This window comes from Drosophila hydei, unplaced genomic scaffold (assembly GCF_003285905.1).
Source record: "Drosophila hydei strain 15085-1641.00,03,60 unplaced genomic scaffold, DhydRS2 tig00008119-arrow-pilon, whole genome shotgun sequence".
In the NCBI taxonomy this organism is placed as follows: Eukaryota; Metazoa; Arthropoda; class Insecta; order Diptera; family Drosophilidae; genus Drosophila; species Drosophila hydei.
Window position 1 is genome coordinate 4,329,354 of NW_022045830.1, and position 12,101 is coordinate 4,341,454.

The 12,101-nt window shown below is 39.3% G+C and overlaps 2 protein-coding genes across 2 annotated transcripts; one reads left to right on the top strand and one right to left on the bottom strand.

Annotated features, from left to right (window-relative positions):
• Nucleotides 1-24: 24 nt before the first annotated feature.
• On the bottom strand, nucleotides 25-535 carry LOC111597856 (glycine-rich RNA-binding protein 8). Its single transcript, XM_023312770.1, has 2 exons — nucleotides 363-535; nucleotides 25-309 (listed from the first exon to the last, which is right to left on the bottom strand). Exons 1-2 carry the CDS (start codon nucleotides 454-456, stop codon nucleotides 71-73), a joined length of 333 nt encoding a protein of 110 aa, XP_023168538.1. The 5' UTR covers nucleotides 457-535; the 3' UTR covers nucleotides 25-70.
• Nucleotides 536-1,465: 930 nt separating this feature from the next.
• On the top strand, nucleotides 1,466-1,992 carry LOC111597866. Its single transcript, XM_023312789.2, has 3 exons — nucleotides 1,466-1,565; nucleotides 1,634-1,675; nucleotides 1,767-1,992. The coding sequence occupies exons 1-3, from the start codon at nucleotides 1,508-1,510 to the stop codon at nucleotides 1,940-1,942; spliced, it is 276 nt and encodes a 91-aa protein (XP_023168557.1). The 5' UTR covers nucleotides 1,466-1,507; the 3' UTR covers nucleotides 1,943-1,992.
• Nucleotides 1,993-12,101: the final 10,109 nt, after the last annotated feature.

The following is a 12,101-nucleotide window of genomic DNA, read 5'->3' on the forward strand; positions in this document are numbered from 1 at the left end:
AATGTTGTATAACTTTTTGGTAAGTTTTTTGTTTTGGTCTTAAAATTTTATTTATAGAGCTAAGCTGCTTTTAACCGCTTATGATTTGCGTGAATCCATCATCGTAGCCACCGCCACCGCCTCTGCCCCCGCCGCTATAACTCCTTCCTCCGCCATTATAACCGTTTGGTCCAAAGTTTCCCGAGTAAACCGGACGTCCGCTGCCGCCACCACCTCCTTGATTATAGTAGCCTCCACCGCCACCACCGCCGCGGCCGCCTCCACCATTTCCCGTGTATATGCCTGGTCCTTGACCACCGGGCGGATTACCTGTAAATTTCGTTCAGTTATTTGCGATTACTTTGTGCTTCAGCCCTTTTTACAGTCATAACATCCGCCTCCGATGTACACAGCAGCCTCTGTCAATGCCAGACCGAGCAGCAGGAAAACCGCGAAAGCAGCTGGAAAATTATTCATGTTGCTGTAGTTGTTCCACTGAATTGTTTGAGTTCTTTATATGCCGCAGCGTCAAACGGGTCTAGCTGGCTGACATAAGCGTTGTTGACTTTTATACGGCTGCGTTGACATGTTCTGTGATTTTTTTTTATTTTGCGATTCAATGATCATGTTATCGCTAGTATGAGATATATATGTGTATGTGTAAGAGCCACACGAATATATTAATCAAACTGGGGGAAATGCCCAGTCTAAAATATAAACAACTAAAAAATGTTTCGGACGGGCGCACTCAACTATTCAATACTCTCTCACAGACAACAATTTGTAAGAGCTGCCGCTCTTTTGCTTGAATGTGCTTATAGATAGATCATTAAAGTGACTTAATCCAATATACTCTATTCAGCAGGTGTTGCTGACGTTAGAATAATTACAACAATAATTACAAAGGCAGCTCTGTCTATTCCAGCTAAGCGGGCAATCGATGTGCCCTACGTCCGCGCCGAGTCAGGTTGACTGAATGAGCATTAAATGAAATGAATTTTCTGAGAGTCACGACAATTGGCAATAGATTTGGCTACAGCCAGTGATGAAGCATTCAATGTGCATTGTTATAGGAAAGGCTGGCTTCTTCGGAATTAACATTCAGTCATAATATGTAAATTGGATTTTCAGTTGAATTTTAAAAAGCGCTGTTAAAATGTCAAAGTATTTATGGGCGGGTCTACATGTCTCTCCATTTTTTTTTGTTATTTATAATGTTTGGGTAATTTTATTCATGGATTATCAGTGTGATTTTTCCCAAATGAATGCGCTACCCAAATGTTGTCTATGAATTGGCCCTGCAGCAGCTAGAATATTATATTACAAATATAATCAGTGTATCGGCTGTGCATCTGTTACAGTAGTGCATCCAGCAGCTCACACAGTGGTTTGCCACCTATTGAACTGTCAGCGATAACATAAGGTTCATGCACACAAAGGCATAATGCAAATAACTTTTAATTCAGATGGCATATAGGAAAAAAGCTATATAAGCTCTCTAAGTGTAGAACTGTTGGCAGCAGCTAAGATGAAGTACTTGACGTGTGGATTGCTTTTGCTGGCACTGCTGCCGGCTCTAATCAGCGGTGAGCATTTGCAACGATTACGTCTTGATTAATGCTAATTGCCACTGTGGCGTATACTCAATTTACAGCGTATCCCAGCACCGTGGTGGTGAATGGCGTCTGTTTGACTTGTAAGTTTCAGTTCTATTCACGCATTCAGGCATTCAATCTTTGAGCTCTCCTCCTCTCCACTCCACTCCATTTCACTCATGCTCATACTAGGTCCCAATCCAAATGGTGAGTCGGTGTACATCGATGGCCAGGAATATCGCAGCTTCTCCAACGGCAATGTGGTTGTCAGTCGCCCGGGCTACAACAATGGCCGCAACACGATTGTGAGACGTGGTGGCTCGACTGTGGTTAACGGCAACTGTGAGATATGTAATGTTGATGTTTAAAGGCAGCAAATAGTTAGTTTAACTAACTGAAATAAACCTTAAAATCACAATCAGTTTTCTAACATTGAGACATTCAAGTGATGATACTTGTGGGGGTGTTCGTCGATGAATGTACTTATATATGTGCGTATGTATGCATGGATGTACAAAAGTATGTCTGTATGTATGTATTTATGTATGGATGCATAGATGTATATATGTATCGATATATGGATGCAAGTTTATACGGATGATGCATTAATCTATAGATGTATGAAAGTGTGAATATATGGATGTAAGGATGTACTTATGGTATGTATATATATATAAGTATGGATGTATTTATGCATGGAATTATGGATGTATAGTATGGATATATAGGTGCATGGATATATGTGTATGTATGTGTGGATGTATGAATGCATTGATGTTTGTATGTACTTATGGTATGTATGTGTGGATGTATGAATGCATTGATGTATGCATGTTCTTATCGTATGTATATGTGTATGTATGTGTGGATGTATGAATGCATTGATGTATGTATGTACTTATGGTATGTATATGTGTATGTATGTGTGGATGAATGAATGCATTGATGTATGTATGTTCTTATGGTATGTATATGTGTATGTATGTGTGGATGTATGAATGCATTGATGTATGTATGTACTTATGGTATGTATATGTGTCTTTATATATGGATGTATGGATGTGTGTATGCATGGATATGTGGATATATGGATGTATGAATGTACTTCTGGTATGTATATGTATGTATGGATGTGTGAATGTATTATGTATTATGTATTTATGTATTTATGCATGTATTTATGTATATGGATATATGTATGTATGATTGTATGGATACGTTGATGTATGGATGTATGGAGATATGGATGTATGGATATATATATGTGCATATGTATTTATGTATGTATATATAGATGTAGTTATTGGTGTATGTATGGATGCATGTATGTATGTCTATATATTTGTAAATATGCTTATGTATGTTTGTATTTATATAAATAAATATGTTTGCACGCATGAAGGTATGTATGTACGCATATGCTTTATACGCTCAATCTCTACACACCACAAATGGCTTTCATAGACTTCAATTTCGTCAAATTTGGACAGTTTTTGTCAATTTTACGCACACGTTCCCAGGATACCGCAGAGCTCATGCAATGCAAACAAAGGTTGGCTGGGGGTTGTTTATTCCTTTGCTTGATAAGGACTGTTGCCTGTGTGCGGAAAGTCCATAGAGCCCTCATGGAAAAGCAGAAAAGCAACTAAATAAATAACTCAAATAACAAAACGATAATAAGAAAATAACAATCAAAAGAACTTGTCAAAGCATTTGGTTGGAATATTATGGTAAGTGTCGCACCGCAATTGATATATATGAAATGAGTGAGATGTAACAATGTTAATGCTAGTGCATACCTAGAGAGCACCTAGTTCTGAGTAGTCGAATTTGTTTGCTTTAACATTTCATGAGTTGCACACTGCGCTGACAACTTGGCGTATACTTGATGCTGATATACTGAGTGTATCAGAGGGACAATCCGCTCTAAGCAGTGAGGTGGCACAATGCACAATGAACAAGGCTTGTGTGTGCTTGCAACATGTTGCATTGCCATCATAAATTATTTAGTATGGTTCTATTATCCATTTCATCTGAACTCATGTTTGTCGCAAATTAAAAGCAGCTTGTGCTCATATCAAATAGGATTTGAAGCCATGCGCTGCAAATGATATGAAATTGAAGAGCACAAGTAGGAGTTAGGCAGTTAGTCCAGTTGGCTTTGGCACTATTGAGCCATATTTGATTTCGAATGCCAATTAAAATATAATTGCATTCGTTAGCATTTGCTGTTTTTGTTGGCTATTAGTAATATTATGCCTGAATAAAATCTATATAAAAAGTAGCATTTTGTAATTTGAGTTTTTCCTTCATTTATTTACATCTGTTGGGCTTCGGCCATGGCAGCTCGTCTTAAATTTCACTTCGTTTGGCCTTTAAAGTTTGCTGGGACTTGGCTAGTCCCTATTGGAATTTAACAGAAACCATTTATTGTCGTCACCTTCGATTTCTATGAGGTTAATGTTAATACCGTCACGTTTGTGATGCCGAGCACCAACTGTGAACTCAATTTAATTTAATATCACAGCCGGAAATTTATTTGTAATGATTAATTTATAGGCATTGAAAGATCTCAAATATTTGCTTTAATTTCCTCTCTTCGAGCACAAAGTGAAATTTAATTGAAACGACGCTGGCAGTCCATACAATTGTACCTTGACTACGTATATATATCTATATATAGATATGTGATAAGTATATATGTTTATGTGTATCTTATATCACCTTTCGTTACATTCGCATTCCCTGGGCAAACTCTGAATATATTATATGCTTGGCATTTATGTGTGTTTGTGGGGAAGAAGTGAAGTGAATTGCACCTGTCCCTTATTGCACTCAGAGGAATCATTGAGTTAATAATTCAATTTCTAATCGCGCGCGGTTTTCAATTCACTGCACAAATTAAATAGGAGGAATTATAAAATTGTAAAAAAACAAAAATGAAATGCTTATGTAACTCAACACATTGTGACACCAACAGAAACAAAAGGGTTCGGGTCGCCTGTACAATTGTTTTGTATTCATAAAGGCAGCGAACTACCTGAACTTGAATTGCGGCCGGGCAAAGTTTTTGTTTTGCTTTGGGTACTTGAAATTGTTTTGTACAAGCCTCTATTTATTTGGGTCTGATTTCCGCACTAAAACCTTGTTTGGTCAGGCTTTACTTTTTGCAAGAAATTGTTTGTTGCTTCTTGCCTTTGGAGAGCGGAATTTCCGTTGGGAATTTTGTGTCCTGCTTGTTGTTGGCGACAAGTGCTTCGCTCTTGGCAACCGTGGAGTGGGTCCACTTGACTCAACAGTTATATTTGCTTTGGCCAAAATATTAAACGTTTTTCCGCAGCATTCGCCTGCTGAAGCAAAGCTCATTTATCACGTTTAGCCATATTTTATTTATTTATATTGATGGCTTTGCCAAAGGTAACTGACTTTCTTGACTACTCAAGCGCATTGGGACTTAATTGAATTCAGTGAAAATTGGTCTGCAAGAGCAGCGCCTTAATCAGACACATATTTTGTGCTTAACGTATTTGCTATGGAACACGCATGAGAGCATTACATACACACCTGATCAGGTGCCAGCCCACGCAATTCTATTTATGGGCCAGAATTGACAACTTTTGGTTTTTGTTGTCACAGGGAGTCAATTTCATTTTCATTTGCCGTTATGCAATGAAAGTAAAACGAAAGCAGCGGGAGGCATCACATATTTTCTAAATCAAATGTCAATTTCGTGCTTCGGTATTTATTACTTAAAGATGCATGATGAATGTGCTTTAAGGATTATTTTTACGATTCGCTGATTTCATATTCAATTAAATGATTAACAGCTCAGGCCTTGCTGCCCTTTGTCCTATCAATCTATGCCAGGTACCAGCTATTCCTGTGTCCTGTGGATAATTACAAATTTCCATGGCTTCTCCATATAATCAGAGTACGTTGTCAGAGGCAGCTGTCTGTCAGCAGTAATGTGGTTACGAGTCGCTGTTGCATATTTTGCCAGCTTTTATTTTGTTAATATTTTAATTAGACTGTCACGCCCTGCTCAGCGCTGCTGCATATGTTTGTGATTAGTTGGGTAGCTTGATGCGCTCGGCTGGCGTGTCCATTATCAAGGCTCGACTTGGTCAGATTGTATTTTATGAAAATTCACTTTGCTTTCGCATGCAGTGCAACGTGTCGTCCGCCTAATGCGCTTAACCTTTGCTTTGTTGACCTTCAGTTGCTATCAGATATTCAAGTTTATAATTAAAAGCTTAAGTTCCTTTGTGCTATCAGTCTCTGGCAGGCGCAACTTATTCATATCACACGGTTAATTAGTGCTTAGCAAAGCTTCTTTATGTAATCGAAACGAGCCGTCTGAAGCACCTGTTAGTTGTGCGGTAATGCGATTATGAGTCGTTGTTGCACCTGTGCCCCCAACTCTCGCGAACTGACTCGTAACTCCCACACTTTTTCTCGTTACATTTTTTAATTACATTGTCAGTCATGCAAGCGCAGTTGAAACAAATTATGCTCAGCTTTTCAACTGCTGCATGTGAGTGACACGGTGGTCATCGAGTAGTTTCGCAGCTAGCGCGTCCTTCGCCAAGGTCCCTGATATATTGTGCTAAAGTTTACGACCGCAAGCCAATGTGCCCTAGCCCCTGCATGTGTGTGTGTGTGAGTGTACGTGTTTTACGACGCTAAGGTGTGTTGTTCACCAGGCACTGACCTTGACACATGTGGCTTTGTTTCACATGGGCAGACATTGTGGCAGACGCCAGCTTATAACAATTAAAAAGCTGACAACAAAACGAGAAGCATATCATTTACGGGCTCCATTCAAGCGAGTCCATTCATAATTCTCGATTTGCTTCAGTGATGCGTGCGTAATTCAATTTGTTTCCACAAACGGACAAATTTTACAAATCTCAATGCTCTCTCAGAGTTGTCCTGTCAATGGACTCGAGCTGAACCCATTTGGCGCCTGAATGGATTTTCTGAACCAGCTACAATTGATTTAACGTGAGTGTCACGCAGGTGTCACCAAGTGCTACACAAAACTTGTCAAGGACAGCCAGATACCCTTTAGCTAATGCACTTCATGAGATGCTTGCCTGCCAGCCAGAGCTCAGATGCTCTTTTCCGTGATTGTCCCTTTGGTAAATTCAGACAGGTAATCAAATGATTTAACAAACTACTTTAGTAGCTGAAGAGAATTAGGCTTTAATTTAGTATAAGGCCCGCCCGACTCGGCTATCAAATTCCGTTTTATGGCGCCTCAGTTGGCTGGGCCACCGCACGGACTGTATATTTGTAAATCTTGCCTTTACTGCAGTCAGGTGGCACAGTTAACAAATGGCACATGTTTATGCCTAGTCCTTTAGACACATGTGTGCGCCATAAAAATGGGTCAGTTTTTAAATGAATTTCGTTTTTTTTTTTTCAAATTAAAATGATAAACATAAAGTAAAACAATTTACGCAAAATGTCACTAAATAATTTTTGGAAATTTTCAAAAAATTTGTTATTTATAAAGAACTTTTTATTTGCAGCTTGCCTCAAACAAACATTGAAACCACTTCAAGCATTGACATCAATATTATTTTATATGAATAAAAATAACGCCTTTTTCATGCTGCTTGCAACTTGCTTGATTTATTCGCGCAGTGTATATAAAAATGTTTATAGCTTCAATAACAAGCAGAAGCTCTTTTGATGTATGAACGCGGCACGCATACATATGTCCTTAATTTATAGAGGCAAATAAAGGAAATAGAAATGTCTTCGTTTGACATATGCTGATTAGGTTTGGAATGCCTTGCAATCTATTTTGCATATAAATATATATAAATATATATATATATAACATATGTATGTGAATACATAAAAACAGGTCGTGTTTGCAATCAAAGTCATTAATGGCATTATTGTGGCATAGTCTCCGTCACCTGTTGCATTTGCAGTGGGAAGACGCACTCGTGCCAACATCCAGTTAATAAAATTGGCCTATTGCTTGCGTACAAGTAATTAACAATGGTAAAAGCATGACCCAGATATCCGGCTGTACTCTTCGCTCTCGACTCTGTCACGTCTCACTTTGATGTGCCGTGTCCTTGCTCCGTTTACACTCAACGGCAATTGCAGAATAGTTGTTTGCTCAAATTCAAGAAATCGAAAAGAACTAATTTAAGTAAATTCAATTAAACAGGAATCCATCGGAAAGATTTTGCTGCTTAAGACATTTTTCCCAAAGTTCAGATTAAAGCCTATTAGAAAGGATTAGGCCAGCAGAAGTACAATTTAAGTTACACAAAGGTCTGGGAGAAGCTCTGTGCGCAAATTAAATATTTATACGGGTAGGCACTAATAAATTACGTTAAATTTGATTATAAATTTAATTGAAATGAAATTGAATCTATTAAAGCTGCTTGCTGCTACATGTGCCAAGTCCTTGACTCCTGTTTAACTGTTCAGTGCGAGGCAACGTTGGCTTGATGGGCAACTGCCATTGTTTCCCTCTACAAATCACATTAAAGCTGCTCGCATCGATTAGTCTGACGAACATGATGATGATGACGAGAATAATGATGACTATGGCTATGCAGTCCATAGCGTGAATGATTTGTTTGCCACAAAATCATACAAATGCCAGTTGGGAAGGGCGCCGTGGCTGCGATTTCATTGTACACAGCACAACACGGCAGAGCACAGAGAGCCGAGATATCGCTTAAATTTCAACTAGTGAATTCTGTGACCAGGCATTTAGTGGTTCGCCTCCAATGTTTGTTAACAATTTGCACTCAATTAGGCGCCTACACCTAATTGAGCCTTAAACATAGCGCAATATGATAGCAAAGACGACTTGAATGTGTTTAATGGTCGGTGATGTTGACCCCATCACTGTCCCTTCTGATGAAGTGTTGTCCATGGTTGCGGCTTTGCGTTCGGCGATGATTGCCGAAAGCCTTGAATATTTGCACTGTTTAAGCACAGAATTTCGAGAGCTGTGACAGCAAGGTAGCTATAGAAACTTTCTGTCGTTATCACTCCAGATAAATTCCAGAAATAATTTCCAAATGAAATTAATTTCAACTTGTTAAACTAGTTTTGGCTGACAAACAGTTTCTAGGCTAATGGTATGGAAGCGAGAATATTCTGATTGGATCGCATTGCAATTGATTGTCAACATTCCGATGAGAATATTTGATAAAACATTTCTAGTATTTCCTTAGTTCTGACCAAATCACTTTATACTCTTTAATTTAGTCATTAAAGTCGTCTTCGCTTGGCTGTTGTTCGCTGTCAACTCAAGCCCACGTACAACGTGGCGTATGCCCAATGCGCTTGTAATTTCTTGTGTTCAGCTACGCGCATTTATTTCAGCCCACTTATTTGACCGTCAGTTGTTATTATATAATGCTCAAGTAAGTAATTACCAGCTGAAGTCGCTTGTTCACTAGTTCATATCATCCAGTTAATTACGGCTTAGCGCAGCTTCTTTATGTAATCAGAATACGTTGTCAGAACCAGCAGTCGGTTATGCTGCAATGCTGTTATGAGTCCTTGTTGCATATTTTGTCATAACTCACTCACTTTCATTTTTATATCCATACTCCTCCTACACACGTTTCCGTTTAATTAACCTGTCAGTCATGATTTTCAAGTTTAAAAAATCTGTGTTTATTTTTTCTGGATATTCGTATTTCCGCATTCTATATTTCTAAGTTGCTGGAAAATAGGTCAATGTGTGATATGTAGGAAGTAAAGTTCTGATAAATTTGCCGTTGTCTTTTGAGTTAAAAGGAAAAGGAATCCGAATTTGGATTTATTCGTAATTGTTCAAGGGATTTTCCAAGAAATAAGTCTAAGTTTAAAAATGGCTTAATATTAAAAAGTGAACATTGTGGCTTGAGTTTTCACACGTACAAGTAAAAGTTCACGGTGCGGTGAACAAAGTCAGTAAATTGTTTCTATTTAAATATCTAGAATTTAATATTCCAGTTTATTTGCATTTTTTTCGATTTTCATCAAGTTGCGTAAAAGCGGAACTACGCTAACTTAACGAAAGCTAAGACACAGTTCAACTGTCAACAGTCGGCAAGTGTGGAGTCATTCGAATACAATCGTGAAGCTCTGAAACTTATGGGCGCGCAGTCAAGACACAAACCAAGCAGCTAGTGTGCCAGCGCAAACGCTAGGTGTCGCTAACACATAGCGCCAGCTATGGCACAATCAAGTCATTGAGGGTGATGTAGGTGGCACGTCATCGCTGACCGATTATGCATCAGTGCCCCGTCCACCTCACAAGCCCAATCTCAAACCTCTGGGGTAGGCTAGCGGGCAGTTCGGAGTTGGACTTTTTTTCGAGGAGCGAGCTCTCGCGCTTTTGTGTGACACTACAAAGGCTGAAAACTGCATGCGCCGGCTGAGGCTGTTGGCAGTGCAAGCAGCGTCGCCTTTGATTTGATTAATTGATGCATTAAGCTCATTTACGCATAATTAATGCCACTTCAATGTGAGTTTGAATTTTTATTTGAAAAATCATTTTTACACATGCTCACATGCGCCGCCGGCGGCATAATCATAAATTCAACTCGTGCGACAAATCAGCAGCGAGACAAATACATGAAAAAAAACAAGGAAAAAAAACTGATTTGCTGGCCTCCGGCGCTGCCAAAGAAGCGGAAGTACAAATTCAACTCAGCTCATGTTTGTTCTTGACTAAAGGAGTGAGTGTGCGTGTGTGTGTGAGTGTGTGTGATATGTTTGCAGATAAAATGTGCGAGAAAAATATGCTTCACTCTCCCACGCACCTGGGTGTGGCTGCAGCTACGTGATGTCTTGAGCTGCAGAGCAAATGTCGATTTCTTGAAATTTTGTCCCTACAAAACTGAAAAACTAAAGACAAAGTGGCATAGACACAGCTCGCATGACGCATGCAAAAAAGTTCTGCCTAATTTGGGTCATTTCCTTAAAGTGCAGCAGCGGGCGCAAGATGAGAGTCTCTTGAGAAGGCGTATTTGTCGCTTGTTTTACCAAAAAGCAATTACAGATAAGATCGGCTCATTTCAGCGGACGGCAAACGGCGGACGGCGTGCTTGTTTGCCAAGTGTTTGAGAATTTCGCTTTTCACACTCTTAGCCACACAGATAGCCATCGGCTTGCATTCAGTTTCGCTTTCCGTTTGACACACTTAGATGCCAAGTGTCAGATAGCTGGCAAATTTGCGTCATAATTTTTGAGCGTGCGGCCAGCTATTGGGTCGAGATCCCTAAGGTGCCAAACAGGAAGTGCAAGGCTCAAGGTGCAGTCGTTGAACTCGATCAAAATCCATTCATATTAATTAACACCTGTCCGCTAAGCCCTGTTTACGACGATTCCTTGAATGGCAATATTTTGCGCATCAATTACTGTAGCGACCGCATCGCGACTCTTTTGCCAGCTCTGAAGTGCTCATTGCATATCGTTGATGAGGCTAATTAAAAAGTTTCCAAAAGAGGGTGGGCCTGTCCTTTGAGCGCAGTAATAAATGCATAAATCGCAAATTTGAGTTGCTCTCGTTTTGTGTGGCTAAAATCGACATGCATCATGCCTGGCATAAATAAGACACATTAACTTGGTTTGTTTGCGCAGCTGTGGCTCAGCTTCTCTCTGACTAATTTCGCATAGAGCGAACGAATTTAACAACTTCTTCCTCTGTCGGGGACTCAAAGTCAAAGTCAAAGTTTTATTATAAATTTTAAGAGTTTGGTCTTTGAGCTACTCTAAGAAATGTTCGACGCTTTTTTCTTCGTTGCACGCCAAGAAGTTGAGAATGCAAATTAGATTTTAAATAGTTTTTGGCCTGATTGCGTGAATTGCGTGGATCAAATGCCAGCAGCCAGCAGCTAGCAGCCAAATGCCAAAAACCATTTCAATTTGAATAATTTGGAAAGCTTTGGCACTTTAAGCAATGCAGCTTCCCCTAGCGTCAGCACCAGCTCTTGACTGCCACAAAGGCTACTAATTAAGAAATTAAAACGAAAAAACATCCAAAATAAAATAAAATTGAAAAACAAAAAATAAAATAAAGTATAAGAATGCAAAGTAAATGCACTTTTTTATGGCAATTTTATAAAAAATTGAACAACAACAAACAGCACGCAGCAGCTGCGGTGCGCCGCTCAAATGTGCAACTCTTGCAAAAGCGCCTAAAAGCAGGCAGCGTGCAACGTGCAACACAGCAGCCAGACGCCAGCCGACAGACTGACCCCACCAACAAAATGATGACAATGACAAAAAAAGAAAATAAAATATACATATATATATTATATATATATATATATATATAAATAGACAAACACAAATACAAATTGCATAGGTAAAAAAGCAAACTTCGAGCAGTTGGGGGCTGTCTGAACAAAGAGCTGCCCACCTCGCCCCCTTTCTTGGCGCGAGCTGCCGCAAACGTTTTGCTGCAGCGCAATGCAATGCAACGGAAATGTGAATGCACCGTAAAGTGAAGTGAAAAATGCACTTGAATTTTTCTATTTCTTTTTCACTTTT

Excerpts from the sequence above, each read along its gene's own strand:
- LOC111597856 (XM_023312770.1), bottom strand. The coding sequence starts at position 456 with ATGAATAATTTTCCAGCTGCTTTCGCGGTTTTCCTGCTGCTCGGTCTG. Across the intron at positions 310-362 it reads CGGAGGCGGATGTTATGACT|GTAATCCGCCCGGTGGTCAA; the intron begins GTAAAAAGGGCT and ends CGAAATTTACAG.
- LOC111597866 (XM_023312789.2), top strand. The coding sequence starts at position 1,508 with ATGAAGTACTTGACGTGTGGATTGCTTTTGCTGGCACTGCTGCCGGCT. Across the intron at positions 1,566-1,633 it reads GCTGCCGGCTCTAATCAGCG|CGTATCCCAGCACCGTGGTG; the intron begins GTGAGCATTTGC and ends CTCAATTTACAG. Across the intron at positions 1,676-1,766 it reads GAATGGCGTCTGTTTGACTT|GTCCCAATCCAAATGGTGAG; the intron begins GTAAGTTTCAGT and ends TGCTCATACTAG.